At 40.3% G+C, this 20,903-nt stretch overlaps 1 protein-coding gene across 2 annotated transcripts in view; it reads right to left on the minus strand.

The window, feature by feature from the left end:
- LOC101442770 (zinc finger protein 665-like) overlaps positions 1-20,903 on the minus strand; it is a 52,887-nt gene that overhangs the window by 15,343 nt on the left and 16,641 nt on the right. The window contains exons 2-4 of one of the 2 annotated variants that reach the window (XM_012525836.4): positions 17,666-17,752; positions 17,471-17,542; positions 15,012-15,165 (exon numbers count right to left, since the gene is read on the minus strand). In XM_012525836.4, the coding sequence (XP_012381290.2) occupies positions 15,012-15,165; positions 17,471-17,542; positions 17,666-17,680 (241 nt within the window). In that variant the 5' untranslated portion in view covers positions 17,681-17,752. The remainder of the gene's footprint in view (positions 1-15,011; positions 15,166-17,470; positions 17,543-17,665; positions 17,753-20,903) is intronic. The other variant, XM_058279421.2, reaches the window with a different exon arrangement.

Raw genomic sequence — 20,903 nt, forward strand, 5'->3', positions numbered from 1 at the left:
AAAAATAATGCACAGTTTAAAACATCATGTCTAAGTGTTAAAGGCATTCTCCAAAACAAAGAGACCAGGTGCAAAGTGTATTAAATTATTAGCTGATAACTAATAATTCACACATGACTTTGGTGGCCACACATGAGAAAGCATAAGCATACAGACTTTACAAAATTAGTTCAGAAAAGTTACAAAGCAAAGAACAAGAACCACAACAAGAAGCAACAACAAACCCAGGTAAGGAGGGAAATCTGATTTCCAAAGGTGCTACATTATAATATTGAAAGCATCTAAAAAAACAAACAAGCAAAAAGACAACTTGTGAAGCAGGCAAAGAAACTAGCAAGTAAGGCTCACACATGTGAGAGAGAAAAAGAAATTAATAGAAAATGTCCTGGAGAAAGCCCAATTATTAGACTTTACATCACAGAGACTTAAAATAAACTAGCAAATATGTCCAACGAGCTAAAGAAACCATGTGCAAAGAGCTAGGGAAAACAATGCTCCTCCAAACAGAGAATATAAATAGAGACAGGCATTATAAAATTGAATCAACCAAAATTTGTAGTGGAAAAATATAATAGCTGAGATTAAAAATACAGTACAGGAAGTGGATGTGGCTCAAGAGGTTTAGTGCCTGCTTTCCATATGGAAGATCCTGGGTTTGGTCCCTGGTGCTTCCTGAAAAGAAAAAAAACAAAAAAGCAAACAACAAGCAAACAAATGAAAAAGCCAACTCAAGGGGAAACAAAAAATAAACAAAAACAACAAAACAAAACAAAAAAACAATCATGGGAGCCTATGTGGATCAGTGGTTAAGCACTGGCTTCCCATATACAAGGTCCTGGGTTCAATCCCTGGCCCTGATAGCTAAAAAAAAAAAAAAAAAAAACTTAAAAAATTAAAAAATAAAACTACAGTATAGGAATTTAGTAGAAGATTTGAAAAGGTGGAAGCAATAACTTGTGAACTTCACAAGAGGGGAATTGAGATTATTCAGCATGGTGATCTTGCAGAAATAATAGATCTAGGAGAGCAGTCCGGAGTAGTAACACACATAAAGAATGAATTCAGCAAAAGTGCATGGTATTATATCAACATGCAAAAGTCATTTGTGGGGGTCTTCAGGGGAGATGGAGAATTAGAGGGACATACGACTTATATCTCTTCCAGAAAAATAGTTACAGGACAGGCAAAAACATCCTGGAAAAAATGTTGTAGGGTTTAGGGTACCACGGAAAGGCTAGACACAACCCAGAAGAGAAAGGAGCAAAGGAAAAGAGCCTCAATGGTAAAACTCTGTGAGTGAAAACTGCAGCTGCAGGTGCCCAAACCTCCGCCCCTGGAGCAGACAGCTTGAAATTCTCCAGCCTTGGGCCAGTGGCTAGACAGAAGGTGCCACAGGGGCTCACCTTTCCAGAAAAGGGGAGCGAGAACGATACAGCCTAAGGGTGATTTACCTTTGGGCCAAGAGATTTGGTCTGCTGTATACCAAGATCACTTCCAGGCTGGGTAGGGCCACAGCATTGTTTCCCTGAGAACCAGCACAGGACAAAAGAGATGCAACCCTCTCAAACCCTCTCCCTACTGACCGACCAGCACTGGCAATCGAGGATGCAAAGTGAAGTGGAATTATTTCCTACCTGGGAAAAGGAAGGGGGCTGTTGGGAAATGTTGGAAAACAAACTCTGAGAAAGTCTGATGTGTATGGTTTGAACAGCCCTGAGCAGGATCCTCTGTGACACTGTTCTAGTTCAGGTAGAAGCAAACACATTCCAACCAGTGTTTGAACTAAGAGGCCTGCTGAGGATCACCATCTGCTGTACCAAAGAGATGCATGTAAGGAAATTAAAAGTAAATAAATAAGAAGGCTTTAATAGGCCTTTAAGCCTCCTTCCCCAAGGCCCACGGAAGCAGGTCTGCAACCCATTATTGGGTCCATGACCTGGATTTGAGCAATTAAACAGGGATAATCCTAAAGAACTACAAAAGGTTGAACCAAAAATCAAAGAACAGCAGTGATACAGCCTCCTGCAACTAAATCCCTATACAAGAGCGAGACACAACATCAGAGCAAACTCACCATCATATTCAGATGCCTAGACATCAGCAAAAAATGAGCTAAAGCTATAAAATTATTAGAAGAAAACAGGAATAAATTTTCATGACCTTGGGTTTGATAATGGATTCTTAGGGCACCAATTGCACAAACAGCAGAAGGAAATATAGATGAATAGGACTTCATCAAATTAAAAACTTTTGCTCAAGAGAACTTTGAGTGGGAGGTGTGGGGGAGTAGGGAATAAGGGAATCCCCTATATTTTTTATGTAACCTGTAATCTAAGTACTTTTTAAAATAAAATAAAATAAAATAATAAATAAATGTGCAATAGCCAGAAATAGTAGCTATGGATAGCAGCAGAAGCATAGAAGGATTGAGACGTGATGAAATTTTTGGTTGGCTGGTTTTGTTTTTTGTTTTACTGTTATTATTATTATTGAAATAATGAAATGCTCTAATACTGATTGAATTGATGAATGCACAACTGTGTGATTATACTAAACACCAATGACTGTACAAATGGATGGATTGTATGCTTTATTAATATGTATCAATAAAATTGATACATATTATTTTTTTAAAAGGGCAGAGGTCATCAGAGGTTCTGATGGATGGGATAGAGAAGAATATGGGGGTATTTTGAGGACATTGAAGCTGTCCTGCATGATACTGTAATGACAGATACAGGCCACTATATATTTTGTCATAACCTTCAAGATTGTGCAGGACACAGCATAAACCATAACGTAAGCTGTAATCCATGGTTAGTACCAACGCTTCAATACATGTTTATCAATTGTAACAAATACACCATATTAATGAGGGATGTTGCTGATGTGGGAAATTATGGGAGGGGGAGGGAGTAGGGTATATGGGAATCCCTTATCTATCTATCTATCTTTAAAGATTTATTTCTCCCTATTCCCTCATTGTTAGCATTCTCTGTATCTGTTTGCTGTGTACTGGTCTTCTCTTTTTAGGAGGCCCTGGGAACCAAACCCAGAACCTCCCATGCAGGAGGGAGATGCCCAATTGTCTGAGCCACCTCCATTCCCTACCCTTATATTTTTATTTAATCTAAAGCTACTTTAAAAATAAAAACATTGGAGGAGGCAAGATGGCGGCTGAGTGAACTTCCCGGTTACTAGCTCCTGGAGGGAATTGGCTGGGAGGCGTCGGAGACTCTTTGGGACCGGGTTGTTTCGGGATTTTTCCAGGTCCCAAGGTGTTTGGACATCGATTTGGAGGGAAGGTAACAGAGAGGATCCGTCTGTGAAATATACACGGAGATCCCAGCTACGTGTGGAGGATTCCCAACTTGGGTAGGCAGAGCTGAGGCAGCTAGCACCGCGCCGAGCGGGCGGCGGCCAGGGTAGCCTAGCTGGGCCGCGGTGGGCAGCGGGAGGGGATCTGAGCCACGCCGCGGTGGGCGGCGGGCGGGAGAGCTGAGCCGCGCTGCGCCGCGGCGGGCGGCGGGCGGGAGAGCCGAGCGCAGCCGAGCCCAGCCGCGCCGCGGCGGGCAGCAGGCGGAAGAGCCGAGCCGCCCTGTGCCACGGCGGGCGGCGGGCGAGGGAGCCGAGCCCAGCCGAGCTGCGGCGGGTGGTGGGCAGGAGAGCCGAGCCGCGCTGTGCCGCGGCGGGCGGCGGGCAAGGGAGCCGAGCCCAGCCGAGCCCAGCTGAGCCGCGGAGGGCAGGGGGGCCGAGCCCAGCCTAGCTCGGTCGAGCCCAGCCGTGCCGCGGAGGGCGGCGAGCAGGAGAGCCGAGACGCGCTGCGCCGCGGCGGGTGGCGGGCGGGGAAGCCGAGCCCAGCCGGGCCCAGACGAGCCCAGCTGAGCCGCGGCGGGCGAGGGAGCCGAGCCCAGACGAGCTCGGCCGAGCCCAGCCGCGCCGCGCCGGGCGGGAGAGCTGAGCTGCGCTGCGCCGCGGCGGGCGGGAAAGCCGAGCCCAGCCGAGCCCGGCCGAACCCAGCCGAGCCGCGACGGGCGGGGGACCCGAGCCCAGCCGAGCCTAGCCAAGCCCAGCCGAGCCGTGGAGGGCGGGGGACCGGAGCCCAGCCGAGCCCAGCCGAGCCCAGCCGAGCCTGGCAGCAGGGTTTCTGTTCTTTGTTTTTTGTTTTTTTTTATTTTTAATTTTATTTTATTTTTGTTGTTGTTGTTGTTTTTTTTTAATCCTCTCTTTCCTGTCCCCAAGATTCTTCTTATACTATTTTATCTTAACAATACAATAGGTCCTACAGGAAATACCTCACATTTGCTGGGTTTCCTCACCCTCCACTGCCTCATTTCTCTGTGAATAGATTTAGCCTATCTACACTATCCCCTTTCCCCTACAACTTGATATCCTCCACCATCTGCTATCTCTCCAATATTCCACCTCCCTTTCTTTGATCCACAAAGTGTCTAACTCTTAATTTCTAATACCTTAGTTTAGTTTTCCATCTGGTATTCGTCCCTGAAACTATTACCTTTCTTTTCTCTTTCCCTCTCTCACGAAAACAATAGCCTCTTAGTACGTACCACATTCCTCCCATACTCAGTCGTCTACCTCATTATAGGTACTTTCCTACTACTATAACTCTACACAATTTACATGATCTAACCTCCATCCTCCCAGAACTCATATTGTTGCTTTGTTAACATAGATCACCAATACTACTTCACACTTTTTCCTCCCTTACACAATTGCCTTTCCCCGGCACTAATACTTTCCTTTAAAGTGAGCTTAACTAGCAATAAGAAATTGGAATAAGAAGAACAAAGTGACAAAGAGAAGATATAACACTTACGCAAAAACAACAGCTAATTAATCTCCAAGACTAGACAAAGAAGCTAAGAAACTGATTAAACCCGTCAAGAAAAAATGTTGACAAGACAGCAACAAAAATCTACAAACCAAACCAGTAATCAGGAAAACATGGCTGAACCCAATCAGGAAGGGGGGCAGGACTTCGCACAAGCAATGAAAGATCTCAGAACATTTATCACCGACAAATTTGATGAAGTAATGAAAGAGGTTAACAGCATGAAGACAACACTTGGAGGGGAAATTGCAGACATGCGCAAAAAAATAACAGATATGATGGAAATGAACACCACAATTCAAGAAATCAAAAATACACTTGCAGCAAATATCAGCAGACTAGAAGAGGCAGAGCAGAGAATTAGTGATGTGGAAGACAGTGCAATGGAAATCAAACAGATAGTAGAAGTGGTCAATAAAAAGGTAGAAAAAATCCAGATAGGACTTAGGGACCTGAATGATAACGCAAGACGCACAAACATACGTATTATAGGCATTCCAGAAGAAGAAGAGAAGGGAAAGGGGTCAGAAGGAGTGTTGCAGGAAATAATGAATGAAAACTTCCCAAATCTACTGAAAGAGACAGATGTACATATCCAAGAAGCACAGCGCACTCCACTGGTCATAAACCCCAACAGGCCCACCCCAAGACATATACTTGTCAAATTATCCAATGCTCAAGACAAAGAAAAAATTCTAAAAGCAGCAAGAGAAAAGAAAACCATCACATACAAGGGAAACTCCATAAGATTAAGTGCTGATTTCTCATCTGAAACGATGGAGGCAAGAAGGCAGTGGTATGATATAGTCAAGGTACTAAAGGAAAAAAATTTCCAACCAAGAATACTCTATCCAGCTAAACTAGCATTCAAAAATGATGGAGAGTTCAAAATATTCACAGATAAACAGAAACTGAAAGAGTATATCAACAAGAAACCTCCCCTTCAAGAAATTCTTAAGGGAGTTCTGCAGGAAGAAAGGAAAAAACAGGACAGTCAGAGATGGAGGAGAGTGTAAAAGCAACAAGAAAGACAAAAATAGAAGGGGAAAATAAAATAATAAAAACAAAATATAACAAACACAAATCCAACCAAAATATGGCTACCATAAATAACTCTCTAAACGTAATAACACTGAATGTCAACGGATTAAACTCACCTATCAAAAGATTCAGACTGGGACACTGGAAAAGGAAATACGACCCATCTATATGCTGCCTACAAGAGACACATCTTAGACCCAGAGACTCATGGAGGTTGAAAGTGAATGGCTGGAAAACAATCATACAAGCAAACAACAACCAAAAAAAGGCAGGAGTAGCTATACTAATATCAGACAAAATAGACTTTAAATGCGAAACAATTTTGAGAGACAAAGAAGGATACTATATTTTAGTGAAAGGGACAATCTGTCAAGAAGATCGAACAATCATAAACATTTATGCTCCTAACAAGGGCGCCTCTAAATATGTGAGGCAAACGCTGGAAAAACTAAGTGAAAGAATAGATGCATCTACAATTATAATGGGGGATTTTAATACACCACTATCAACTCTGGACAGAACATCTCAAAAGAGAATCACTAAAGAAACAAAACATTTGAACAGTATGTTAGAAGAGCTGGATCTAATAGACATATATAGATCATTACAACTAACCACAGCAGGATATACATTTTTCTCAAGCGCACATGGAACATTCTCCAAGATTGACCATATGCTAGGCCACAAAGAAAGGCTTAATGAATTCAGAAAGATCGAAATCATACAAAACAATATCTCTGACCACAGTGGAGAGAAGCTGGAAATTTGCAAGGGACAGAGACCCAGACTCCACACGACAATTTGGAAATTAAACAGCACACTCTTAGAAAAACAGTGGGTCAAAGAGGAAATCTCAAAAGAAATCAATGACTACCTTGAAACAAATGATAATGATAACACAACATACCAAAATTTATGGGATGCAGCAAAAGCGGTACTGAGAGGGAAATTTATAGCCATAAATTCATATATCAAAAAAGAAGAAAGAGCAAAAATTGGAGAACTAACTGCACTTTTGACGGAATTAGAAAAACAACAACAAAGTAACCCAACAGGAAGAAGAAGGAAGGAAATAACAAAGATAAGAGCAGAACTAAATGAAATAGAAAATAAGAAAGCACTTGAAAAAATAAACAAGACCAAGAGCTGGTTTTTGAGAAGATCAACAAAATTGACAAACCTTTAGCGAGACTAACAAAGAAAAAAAGAGAAAAGATGCAAATACACAAAATAAGAAATGAGAAAGGTGATATCACGACTGACCCCACAGAAATAAAGACTATCATAAGAGGATACTTTGAAAAACTATATTCCAACAAAAATGACAATTTAGAGGAAATGGACAAATTCCTAGAAACTCATAAGCAGCCCATACTGACGAAAGAAGAAATTGATGATCTTAACAAACCAATCACAAGCAAAGAGACAGAATCAGTCATTAAAAATCTCCCAACTAAGAAGAGCCCAGGGCCAGACGGCTTCACAGGTGAATTCTACAAAACATTCCGGAAAGAACTAACACCAATCCTGTTGAAACTATTCCAAGAAATCGAAACAGAAGGAACACTGCCTAATTCCTTCTATGATGCCAACATTACTCTAGTACCAAAGCCAAACAAAGACACCACAAGAAAGGAAAATTACAGACCAATTTCTCTAATGAACCTAGACGCAAAAATACTTAAAAAAATACTTGCTAATCGTATTCAACAACACATTAAACAAATTATACACCATGACCAAGTGGGATTTATTCCAGGTATGCAAGGATGGTTCAACATAAGAAAATCAATCAATGTAATACACCATATAAACAGATTGAGAGAAAAAAACCACATGATTATATCTATAGATGCAGAAAAGGCATTTGACAAAATACAGCACACCTTCCTGATAAAAACACTCCAAAAGATCGGAATACAAGGAAACTTTTTGAACATGATAAAGAGTATATATGAAAAACCTAAAGCCAACATTGTTTACAATGGCGAAATCCTGAAATCCTTCCCTCTAAACTCAGGAACAAGACAAGGATGCCCATTGTCTCCGCTCCTATTTAACATTGTCTTGGAAGTACTTGCTCGAGCACTGAGACAAGAACCAGATATAAAAGGCATTCAAATTGGAAGGGAAGAAGTCAAAATTTCATTATTTGCAGATGACATGATCCTATATATAGAAAACCCTGAGAGATCTACAACAAAGCTCCTAGAACTCATAAATGAGTTTAGCAAAGTCGCAGGTTATAAGATCAATGCGCAAAAATCAGTAGCATTTCTGTACACCAATAATGAGCAAGATCAGGAAGAAATCAAGAAACAAATACCATTCACAATAGTAAATAAAAAAATCAAATACTTAGGAATAAATTTAACTAAAGAGGTAAAAAACTTATACATCGAGAACTATACAAGATTGTTCAAGGAAATCAAAGAAGACCTAAATAAATGGAAGAATATTCCGTGTTCATGGATAGGAAGACTGAATATTATTAAGATGTCTATCCTACCAAAACTGATCTACACATTCAATGCAATCCCAATAAAAATCAACACAGCCTTCTTTAAGGAACTAGAAAAACTAACTATGAAATTTATTTGGAATAGAAAGAGGCCCCGAATAGCCAAAGACATATTGAAAAAGAAAAACGAAATAGGAGGAATCACACTTCCTGACTTCAAAACATACTACAGAGCTACAGTAGTGAAAACAGCATGGTACTGGCATAAGGAGAGACACACAGACCAATGGAATCGAACTGAAAGTTCAGATATAGAACCTCATGTATATAGCCATATAATATTCGATAAAGCCACCAAACCCTCTCAACTGGGAGAGAATGGCCTATTCAACAAGTGGTGCCTGGAGAACTGGATAGCCATATGTAGAAGAATGAAAGAGGATTACCATCTCACACCTTATACAAAGATCAACTCAAGATGGATCAAAGACCTAAATATAAGAGCCAAGACCATAAAGACCTTAGAAAGCAGTGTAGGGAAACATCTACAGGACCTTGTAATAGGAAATGGCTTCATGAATATCACACCAAAAGCACGAGCAGCAAAAGAACAAATAGATAAATGGGACTACCTCAAAATTAAAGCCTTCTGCACCTCAAAGGAGTTTGTCAAGAAAGTGAAAAGGGAACCCACACAATGGGAGAAAATATTTGGCAACCATATATCTGATAAGAGACTTATAACTTGCATATATAAAGAACTCATATATCTTGAAAACAAAAAGATAAACAACCCATTTAAAAAATGGGAAAAAGACTTAAACAGATACTTCTCCAAAGAAGAAATACAAATGGCTAAAAAGCACATGAAAAAATGCTCCAAATCTCTAGCTATCAGGGAAATGCAAATCAAAACTACAATGAGACACCCATAAGATTGGCAGCCATGAAAAAAACAGTAGAATACAAATGCTGGAGAGGATGTGAAGAAAGGGGAACACTCATCCATTGCTGGTGGGAATGCAGAAGGATCCAACCATTCTGGAGGACAGTTTGGCGGTTTCTCAAAAAATTATCCATAGATTTGCCATATGACCCAGCAATACCACTGCTGGGTATATACCCATCAGATCTGAAAACAAGGACACAAACCGATATATGTACACCAATGTTCATAGCAGCATTGTTCACTATCGCCAAAAGTTGGAATCAATCCAAATGTCCATCAACAGATGAGTGGATCAATAAAATGTGGTATATACACACAATGGAATACTACTCAGCTGTAAGAACCAATACACTACAATCGCACGTGATAACACGGATGAACCTTGAGAATCTTATGTTGAGTGAAGCAACCCAGGCATTGAAGGACAAATACTATATGACCTCAATGATATGAAATAAGTTAACTGCCTCAGAGAGCTAGAGTCTGGAAAAGTGGCTTACAGGAAATCGGGCGGTGGAGGAAGGATGTGAGTTAATGTCTGCAGGGGTGGAATCTGTGATGAGCTGGCGGTAAGTATGAGCACAAAGAAGGGACAAAATGGGGGCAAGGGGTTACCTTCGGGTGGGGTTTTCTGGGTTTGAGAGGCGCTGGGGATGGGAAGAGGGGTAATATTGTCCAAGAAATAGGTGGGAGGGAGGGGCAACATACGAATATGGGAGAGTGTCAGAAGTTCGTTGAGAACTAAATGTTGAGTAAAACGTATCAAAGTATAAGTAGGAGGGTTACCTGGTTAGGACGCTCAGGGGGTATGGTCTGATGCGGGACGGACTCCGGAGGGAATAGCTGAAGGCTCATTTTGCCAAGGTGGGTTCTACCATTGGGTGGGGTGGACCCATATCCTGGGGAAGACTAATGCCGTCGAATAGAGATAACTGTATCTCTCGTGAGAAAGGACGGCTCCCAGGGTATTAGATTGGCAGGCGTTGTGGGCCCTAAGGGGAGGGGAAAATGGATGTGGAATGGATGGAACAAAGGTAAATAAGGGGGCAAAAGAGGAGTTATGTGAGAGTACACGAGGATGAATATAAAACAGCTAACATTACACCAAAAACATATAGGGGACGACAGACTAATAATGAAAACCATAAGACAAAACATAGGATAACTAAAAAATTTAGACTGTACAGCCTAAAATATGGAGAACATAGTAAGCACAAATGTCACCTTGTTTGAAAACTATAGTGTTGGAATCTGTACATCAGTTTCAGGAAATATGATATGAATAAGTTAAAAGATTATTGCTGTGCAAGGGAAAAGGTTTTATGGTGGATCTGGGGAAATACTGTATATTGTATATATGAATTTTGGTGATCTAAGACTCTTCTGAAGCTGACATTATGTTGGGATTCACTTTACGGGAAGTTTTGGATCACAGAGTGGTTCAACAATGGCAGCGGAGGAATACTGATATGGGATGTTATTGACAGGATATATATGGTTGACAGGGAGTTATACAGGGCATATGCCCAGGGTATATGGTAATGTCTATATATACTCATAGTGGAAACAAAAACAACAGCTGGGGGGGTACTGGGCTCCTGGCCGGGGGGTCACTGTTGTGGGCCCTGGGAGAGCAGTGGCAATCCTCCAGGTGCAACGGCAAGAACCAGGAAGGAAGGAGGGCCCAACAGTGGGCTCGTGATACTAATGGTTACACTTTTGAGCCTATACACCTGCAATAAGAACAAGGTCTAGAGTAGCATTGTGCCTGGGGGTTTCCTCCTGACATTCTGCATGTTACTCAAATGTGGCCACTCTCACAGCCAAACTCAGCGTGCAGATGCGATGCATTCCCCCCAGCGTGGGACACGACACCCGGGGATGAGCCTCCCTGGCACCGAGGGATCACTACCACATACCAGCTGAAGAAGCAACTAGAAAATGACCTTGAATTAAAGATTCAATGCGGAACAGCAGAATATACCTGTCTACATATAATAACATGACTTCGGGAAGCGGTTTGACCTAATGTAAGGGGGAAATGGAAAGGAGAAATGAGATTATAAGGCTGTGAGTCTCTAAAAAAGAGTCTGGAGGTTGTCAGAAGGAATACCCCTATGTACAACTGAACAGAGTCTAAGAGACAGATAAGGTAGATACAACCCCAGGTATTGGTTCTTTTGAGGGATAAAGAGACCCACGGGTTCTATGGTCATGGCAGAAGGGGTTCACTGCCATGACAGATGGCCCTTCTTTGGAGCTGGTGTTTCTGCGTGATGGAATTGGACTCAGAGGGGATCTCTTTTCACAAGACTTGCATGCTACTTTATTGGAATTGTAGTTGGTGCTGGGTTTAAGATATATGTAGGGGATTTGAATCTCTGGACTGATAATATGACACCCAGGCCCAGAGCCTCAACAGACTTCAGCTCCTACACTTTGATTTATTGGACTTACTCCACTCAGCTAACATGGAGTTGAAGAAGGTCAACCACCACAACATGGAGCCTAGAGTGTCTACAACTGGAAGCGGGAGGAGTGCATCCAGTACCCATATGGAATCTAAGCCCCCACTTGACATAGATGTGCAATGGACACAACCAATCCAATGTCCACAGAGAAAATGTGGCATTGGTGTGGGAAGGGTGGCCATGGTGGCTGCTGGGTGTGGGGAATGGGAGGAAGAGATGAGATGGGGAGGCATTTTCAGGACGTGGAGTTGTCCTGGGTGGTGCTTCACGGACAACTACGGGACATTGTAGATCCCCCCAGGGCCCACTGGATGGAACGTGGGAGAGTGTGGGCTATGATGTGGACCATTGACTATGGGGTGCAGTGATGCTCAGAGATGAACTTACCAGGTGCAATGGATGTGTCATGATGATGGGAGAGAGTGTTGCTGTGGGGGGAGTGGAGGGCGGGGGCGGTGGGGTTGAATGGGAACTCATATTTTTCATAATGTAATTTAAAAAATAATAATAAATAATTAAAAATAAAATAAAATAAATAAATAAATAAATAAAATAAAAAAATTATTTAGAAAAAAAAGAGAACTTTTAATTAGGGAACGACAAACCAAACTCACAATGAGATGACACACCAAACTTAGAAAAATGATGTTATTAAAAAATAGAAGAAAAAAAAAACAAATTTTTTTTAAAATTAAAAAGATAAAAATAGAAAACAAGTGTTGGGAGAATACTGAGAAACGAACTAAAGTGCTTTGTTGGTGGGAATGTAAAATAATACCGCTACTATGGACAGCAATATGGCAGGTTTCACAAAAAATTAAAAATTAAATTACCATATGATCTGGCAATTCTACTCCTAGATATAAACTAAGGAAAATGAAAACAGTCTCAAACAGGTACTTGTACACCAATGTTTATATCAGCCTTATTCACAATAGATAAAAGGTAGAAAGAATTCAAGTGTCAATCAACAGATGAATGGATAAAAAATACAATGAAAGAGTATTTGGCCATAATTAAGAAAGAAGTTCTGAGATGTGCTGCTATATGGAACCTTGAAAACATTATGCTCTGTAAAAGAAGGAAGACACATAAGGACAAATATTGTATCATGTCACTTATAAGAGATATCTAGAAATAGTAAATTTGCAGAGTCAGATGTAGATTAAAGGTTACCAAGGGAGGGAGGAGGAGAGAGTGTATGTTTGGTGGATATGCAGTGTTTGTTTAAAATAAATAAACTTTTGATCTTCAAAAGACACCATGAAGAAAATGAAGACAACACAGAGAATGGGAGAAAATATCTGTAAATCATACATCTGATGAAGAACTTGTATCTAGACCATACAAAGAACCCTTATACCTGAATAATAGAAAGGCAAACATGATAATTAAAAAACAGGCAAAGAATCTGAATAGACACTTCTCAAGAAAGAAATACAAATGGTCAATAAGCTCACAAAATGGCACTCATCATAATTAGTCAACAGGTAAGTGCAAATGCAAACTACAATAAGATTCCACTTCAGAGAAACGGACTTTGGCCCAGTGGTTAGGGCGTCCGTCTACCACATGGGAGGTCTGTGGTTCAAACCCCGGGCCTCCTTGACCCGTGTGGAGCTGGCCATGTGCAGTGCTGATGCGCGCAAGGAGTGCCGTGCCACGCAAGGGTGTCCCCCGCATGGGGGAGCCCCACGCGCAAGGAGTGCGCCCATGAGGAAAGCTGCCCAGCGTGAAAAGAAAGAGCAGCCTGCCCAGGAATGGCACCGCCCACACTTCCCGTGCCGCTGACGACAACAGAAGCGGACAAAGAAACAAGACACAGCAAATAGACACCAATAACAGACAACCAGGGGAGGGGGGGAAATTAAATAAATAAATAAATTTTTTTTTTAAAAAAAAAGTCATTTCTTGTGTGGCACTATTATTAAAAAAAAAAAAAAGATTCCACTTCATACGTACTAGGATGGCTAAATTAAAAAGTCAGGCAATAATAAATGTTTCTGAGGATGTGGAGAATGTGGAACTGTGGTAGACTGAGTTGTGTACTCTTGGTCTTTGTCTGCATTCTGGTGGGTATGGACCCATTGTAAACTGGATCCCTTGAAGATGTTAAGTCAGTTAAGGGGTGTCCAAATGACTGGGTGTTAATCAAGCTTACTGGAGTCCTTTATAAAGACAAAAGACCAAAGGGAAAAGCCAGAAGTCAACTACCTGGAGGAGAAAGGAGAAAAGCATTGCCATGTGCATCACATGTGACAGAAAAGCACAAGAACCCCAAAGATTGCTGACCAGCCAGAAGATACCAACCCCAGGAGGCAGCAAGCCTTTTAGCCTCTGAAACCACAAGCCATTAAATTCATGTTGTTCAGACAACCCATTGTATGCTATTTGTTTTAGCAGCCAGGACACTAAGACAGGAACCCTGACACTGCTGATGGAGATGTAAAATGGTGTAACCACATTGGCAAACAGTCTGGGATTCCCTCAAATGATTAAACATAGAGCTACCAAACAAACCAGCAATTCTATACTGACACATATACCCAAGAGAAATGAAAACATCTGTCCATGCAAAAGATTGAATACAAATGTTTATAGAAGCATTATTCATTACAACCAAACAGATGGAAACCACTCAAATGTCCATCGAGTGACAAATATATAAATAAAATATGGTGTATCTGTGCAATAGAGTACTACTCGGCCATAAAAAGGAATGACATACTGATAAATGCTACAACAAGGATAAACATGGGTGAATCTAAAAAAAAAATAATGCTAAAGAAAGAAGGCAGTCACAAAAGACTAAATGATTCCATTCATAGGAAATATCCTGAATAGGAATTTGTATTTAGACAGAAAATAGATTAGTGGCTTCCTAGGGCTGGAGGGGTGGGTGGGTATGAGGGTGATAGCGAAGGGTGAAGGGTTTCTTTTTGAGGCCATGCAAATATGTAAGAAAAACCACTGAAGCGTACATTTATAATGAGCAAATTGTATAGTATGTAAATTACATCTCAACAAATGCTCAAAAAATGCTTTTACATAAGGTTTTATGCTTACTCAAATCCTTAGAACCAATGCTAATCTAGCCTGAAGTGTGTGGTTAAAGTCCAGATGCTATAGTATTTTGCTCTTCATTTCTGAAACCAACACAACTTAATCTCATTTAGGCAAGGCTAAGGATCCCAAGTGACTCACAAGGGAAAATGCAAAGATTCTAAGGGCACATACCTACTTCTGGAAGGAAGTTATCCTCACCCAGGGAGACCAGGTTTCTGTAGTTCTCCATCATCACGTCCCTGTACAAAGCCCTCTGCTCAGGGTCCAGGCATTCCCATTCGTCCTGAGAGAATTCTATGGCCACATCCTGGAATGTCACCAGTCCCTGAAATGAAAAACACATTTCATAAAGCAGTCATGGGGAGAGTTCTTATCCTCCCACAAAATGAGAAGAGAGATGTTAAGGATCAACTCAATTCATTTGAGAATTCTAACACATCTATGTAAGATAATTTTGAGCAAGCCATATATCCCTAATTTTGTTTCATCATGATTTTCCATCAAAGGATATGAAATACACACCAAATCACTATGGATTTCAAGTTTTTTGGATGATAAAAGAAACATACAAGTGAAAAATATTCAAAACAGGGTCATCTATATGGAAGTGCTAGATACAATGTTGTACACATCAAGTGAGAGTCAATTTTTAGATGAGCTAGAGCAGGAGTGGTGTTTCAGGGACAACAAAGTCCACAGTGGCTTAGAAAAGTCACAATCTACAAATGGTTGAGAAGACAGCAAGAGCAATGACTAACAGTTTTTGAACACTTATCATATGCTAAGTTTTACTCTAAATGCTTTACTTAACTCCTATAATGACATAAAAGTTTATTAGAGAAAGATCAAATTCTACCTTAGAGAGGAAACAACTATGCCATAAAGCATATAGGGAATTTGCCTCATATCAAACAGCTAATAAATGAAAGGGCCATGGAAGCAGATGTGGCTCAAGTGATAAGGCCTTTGCCTACCATATGGGAGGACCCAGGTTCAATCCCTGGAGTCTCCTGGTGAAAGAAAAGAGAATATGTGCCTGCATGGCAAGCCAAGTGTCCACGTGGTTAGCTGAGTGCACACGCAGGGAGCCAAGTGCCCATGTGGGTGCCAACACAGCTAGTTGAGTGCCCATGTGGTGAGCTGAGTGCCCATGTGTGGGCCCACATGGTGAGCCAAGTGCCTGCATGGCAAGCCAATTGCCCCTGCAGTAAGCTAAGTGTCTGCATGAGTGCCTGCATGGCAAGCTGAGTGCCCATGTGAATGCCTGCGTGGTGAGCCAGTGCCTGCGCAGTAAGCCAGTGCCTGCAGGGTGAGCCGAGTGCCTGCGCAGTGAGGCAGTGCCCGCGCAAGTGAGTCACTCAGCAAGATGATGATGCAATAAAAGAGAGATGAAGGGGAGAGTCAAGGTGAAGTGCAGCAGAAGCCAGGAACTGAGGTGGTACAATTGACAGGGAACCTCTCTCCATATCAGAGGTCCCTAGGATAGAATCCCAGTGAATCCTAGAGAAGAAAGATGAGAAGACAAAAAGAGAAATAGATACAGAAGATCACATAGTGAATGGACACAGACAGCAAAAACAGCAAGGCAGGGGAGGGGAAAGGGAAGAAAAAAAAAAATGACAGGGCCAGCAGCTGAATCCAGGAAGTTCGGCTTTAGAATTGAACCCAAGAGTCAAACAATTAAGTAGCTCATACAGAATTAACAGTACGTTTTCAGAGAATTTCCTGAGAAAACTAGGAAATGTTCACAACATGGATCTGGATAAAAGCACACAGACACATGCAAATATAGTGAGTTACCATTCTTAATAATAACTCACTATCTTAGCAACATACAAAACTGTTAAGTCTATGGAAAGCATTTAATACATATTTTCAAATGTTAATATAAATATCAAACTTATTTAGGAAATGACAATGTGACTGTTGTTTATACCACAGGTTCCTAGGCATGCACATACACATACAATTTCATTAAAAGTAGACATCTCTGAATAACAAAAACTCTTGGAGTTTCATAATCTATCATTTTATATACTTATGCATTGCTGCATTTTTGGTAAAATGAACATGCATAAATTATACTTAATTGAAATGACCTTGTCGACATTATCATACACAACTTAGTTAAAAAACACAGTGGTGGAACCTGAACTTGGACCTGCCCTTTCTGATAACAAAGGTAAAACTGTCTCCTTTAGTGTCTTGGCTGGATTATAGCCATTTTCACCTAAAGTCCCTGCTGCATGAGCATTCCCATGTTTCCTTGGGAGGAAGTGCTAAGAATGATTTAAAGGACCACCTACGATTAGACATTAGCTGGATTCCATATTTTAAAAGTAATGGAATGAAGCATCCTCTGTTATTGCTGTCTGTGTCTCAATTTTCCATTGTATCTCAAATCATTAATATTTTGTAGCCAGAAACATCATGATTCACTTGTTTGGCTTCAAATACCATATAATATTAGTGAGAACAGGTTTCTTGCTAGCACTGCTTTTATAGAATTTTCCAGGGTTCCTGCACATTAATTCAGCACATTAACAATATATTCTGTTTAATTAATCTTGGCGTTCAGATGCCTGACAGTGCATCCAGATGTGCAATTGTAAAGAATATCTGCTACCCACCTTCTCTGATGCCATGAGACCCACTCCTGTCTCCAATCCATGCCTGGGTGGGAAGCCATCCCATGATGATCCCTTGGGTGAGTATGAACAAACATGTTAGTCAGGATACTTCAGAGTCAGAGAAGATTAGGAAGTCCAAGCAGTGGCATTTCAGGAAGGATAAATAAATTAATCAACCAAGAATATGACTTTTACCTGAAAAAGAGACATTGCTGACACTTCTTTCTCAGGGAAGCTCTCCAGGCTTCTTTCTTAGGCAAGGTCAGTCTTGAGAAGTCAATCCTGAGTAATGAAAATAGCTGTTTAATGCTTAGATTCAACATGCCCCATTTCTGTGCCACAAGCCCACATATGGCAAGGCCTTCAACATGGGGTCCTCTGCTGTCCACTGCAACAGATAGGATTCAGAGATAACCCAATCCTTCACGTACACCAGCTGTCAGTTTCCCACACTTTCGTCTGAATGTCTTCCCCTCCTAGTTGAAACCCACAAATTTTGCTGCAAGACTGGGAATTTGGGACACACACAGATTTTTTTTTTTTTAATAACCTTTGTCTTTAAAGACAGGAAGAGTGTTTTCAATCAACTGTTCATGTCGCTGATAGGAAAAGAAAGACTTACAAAAGGGGAGATCTTTGATGGTTCTGACAAAGAAATTATCAGTGGAATGGTAGATGTTAAAGTATGACTGGATGGGGTTCAAGTGACAATGGGTTGCAGGAATTGAAGACAGAGAATATGAATATGAAAATAAATGATGGTACATCCATACATGCAACCAATCAACCTAACAAAGTATTTAATGATATAAATGTTTTTGATGTAGTTATTTTTAAAAAGCAGTTTATAAAACTGAATATACAGTAAGGTCCCATTTTTTAAAAAATATATGTACATATACATAAATATGCACACATAAATTGCCTGGAAAGATACACCAAGTTAATTACAGTGATTATCGTGGATGGTGAAATTATGGTGATTACCTTCTGGCTGACTTGTAATTTCTAATTTTTCTACAAATATATTTTAAAAAATAATTATTACCAAGCAATACAACTATAAAAGGTGCCACATTATTTAGGTCAACATTTTCAAAATGGACTCCCAAACTATAGGAGTTGCATCAGGTATTAGAACTTCAAATAATGATTTCTCCTGTCTCCAAATGCTAACTGTAAGACTTAAGAAAAGCTAGGAATTACATAAAAAGGGCAACCATATAGTAGAGTAAGTTAATAAGAATCTTCAAATAGAGGGTTACTACAGGAGGTCTGTATCTATCAAACCACCACTACCTGAACCACCACTACCTGAACAATCAAGAATGCTTAAGTTACTATTCCAGTTTATCTATGTTATAGATTGCCCCTGACGTTAACCAAAGGGGCTATTCAATGTTTGAAATGAAAAAGTAACTATCATTATTCACGTCACTAGAAAGAGGATCTTAAATCACCAAATTTGGGGGGAAAGCAAGAGGAGAGGAAAGTCATAACTACACTGTAATGGATCTCAAAACCCCACGAGAACTATATGCTCAGGGTACAAACATCATTCAGACCTGAAGTTCAGTGTCTGCATTTCCACCGCCACTCTTTTCTATATTTTTACAACAAACTTTTGTATGGGGAGAAACCTGTTCAAAAGTACTGCTGATTCACAGCAGGAGGTTTGAGCAGAATTTGTTCAGGTCCTTTTAACACCCTCTAAGATATCTAGATTAATAACCACCAAGCCTATAGATTCAACCTAATGAGACTGGTCCCACTCTAATCTGTGGTACAGGATAGGGAGCCTCTCAGAACCCAAGTCAGTCCTCAGCCTCAAAAACACAAGAACTCTTCTGTATCAATTTCATGATATGCTTTTCCATTTCTGTGAAGAGGGCTGTTGGAATTTTGATTGGGGTTGAACTGAACCTGTAAATTTCTTTGGGTATTACTGACATCTTAATAATATTTAGTTTTCCAACCCATAAGTACAGAATGTCCTTCTTTCAGCAATACTTTATAGTTTTCTGTGTAAACATACTTTGCATTCTTGGTTAGATTTGCTGCTAGATATTTATTTTCTCAGTTCGCATCATGAATGGAATTTTTTCTTGATTTTTTTTCATTGTTCGTTGCTTACGTAAAGAAACAATACTGATTTCTTGTTGTTGATCTTGTACCACACCACTTTGCTGAATTTATTAATTATCTCTAGGAGCTTTGTTGTGGACTTTTCAAGATTTTCTGTATAAGGTCATATAATCTGCAAACAGAGAAAGTTTTACTTCCTTCTTTCCAACTGAATGAATGCCTTTTAAATATCTTTTTCTTGCCTAATCACTCTGGTAAGAACTTCCAGTACAATGCTGCAAAGCAATGGTGGCAATGGGGATCTTTGTCTTTTTCCAGATATTGAGTGGAAACCCTTCGGTCTTTCACCAATAATTAGGAAGTGAGCAGTGAACTTTTCATATATGCCCTTTAATATGCCAATGAAGTTTCTTTCTAATCCCAGTGTTCTAAACATTTTTTTTTCTAAAAAGGATGCTGCATTTTGTCAAATGCCTTTCTGTATCAACTGAGACAACTGTGGGTTTTTGCTTTCATTCTGTTAATGGGGTGCATTACATTAATTGGTTTTCTTATGTTGAACCACTCTTGCATACCAGAGATAAATCACATGTTCATGCTGCATAATTCTTTTAATGTGCTGTTGTATTCAGTTTGCTAGTATTTTGTTGAGGATTTTTGCATCTATACTCATAGAGATATTGGTCTGTAGATTTCTTTTCTTGTTCTATGTTCATCTGGCTTTGGTTGACCTCACAGAATACAGTAGGGAGTGATCCCTCCACTTCAATTTTGGAAGAGTTTGAGCAGAATTGGAGTTAAGTCTTCTTGGAATTTTTGGGAGACTTCTCCTGTGAAACGATCTGGTGCTTTTGTTAGGAAGCTTTTCTTTACTGATTCAATCTCTCTACTAGTAATTAGTGTACTGAGACTTTCTATTCCTTATTGAGTCAATGTAGGTGGCTTGTAAGTGTTTAAGAATTCGTCCATTTCATCTAGAATACCTAATTTATTGGCATACAGTTATTCATAGTTATCATTATATAGTCTTTACTCCTTTTCCCCATTTTCATTTGTGATTTTCATTTTGTGCACTGTATTAGTCAGTGTTCTCTAGGGAAACAAAATCAACAAGAGATATCTGTAGATAATAAGAGATTTATCAGAGTCTCTCACGCAGTCATGGGGATGCACAAGTCCATGTTCCTCAGGCAGGCTGCAACCAGGAGCTCCAATAAAAGTCCAGTGAAGAATCTTGACGAGTTCTGGGAGATGTTGGCTGTCCAAAGAAGAGCTGGGAAATTCCCTCTCAATGCTAGAATGACTTACCCTTTTAAGGGATTCAACTGATTGGGTTAAGCATCACTTA

Source organism: Dasypus novemcinctus, chromosome 18 (assembly GCF_030445035.2).
Source record: "Dasypus novemcinctus isolate mDasNov1 chromosome 18, mDasNov1.1.hap2, whole genome shotgun sequence".
Classification (NCBI taxonomy): domain Eukaryota; kingdom Metazoa; phylum Chordata; class Mammalia; order Cingulata; family Dasypodidae; genus Dasypus; species Dasypus novemcinctus.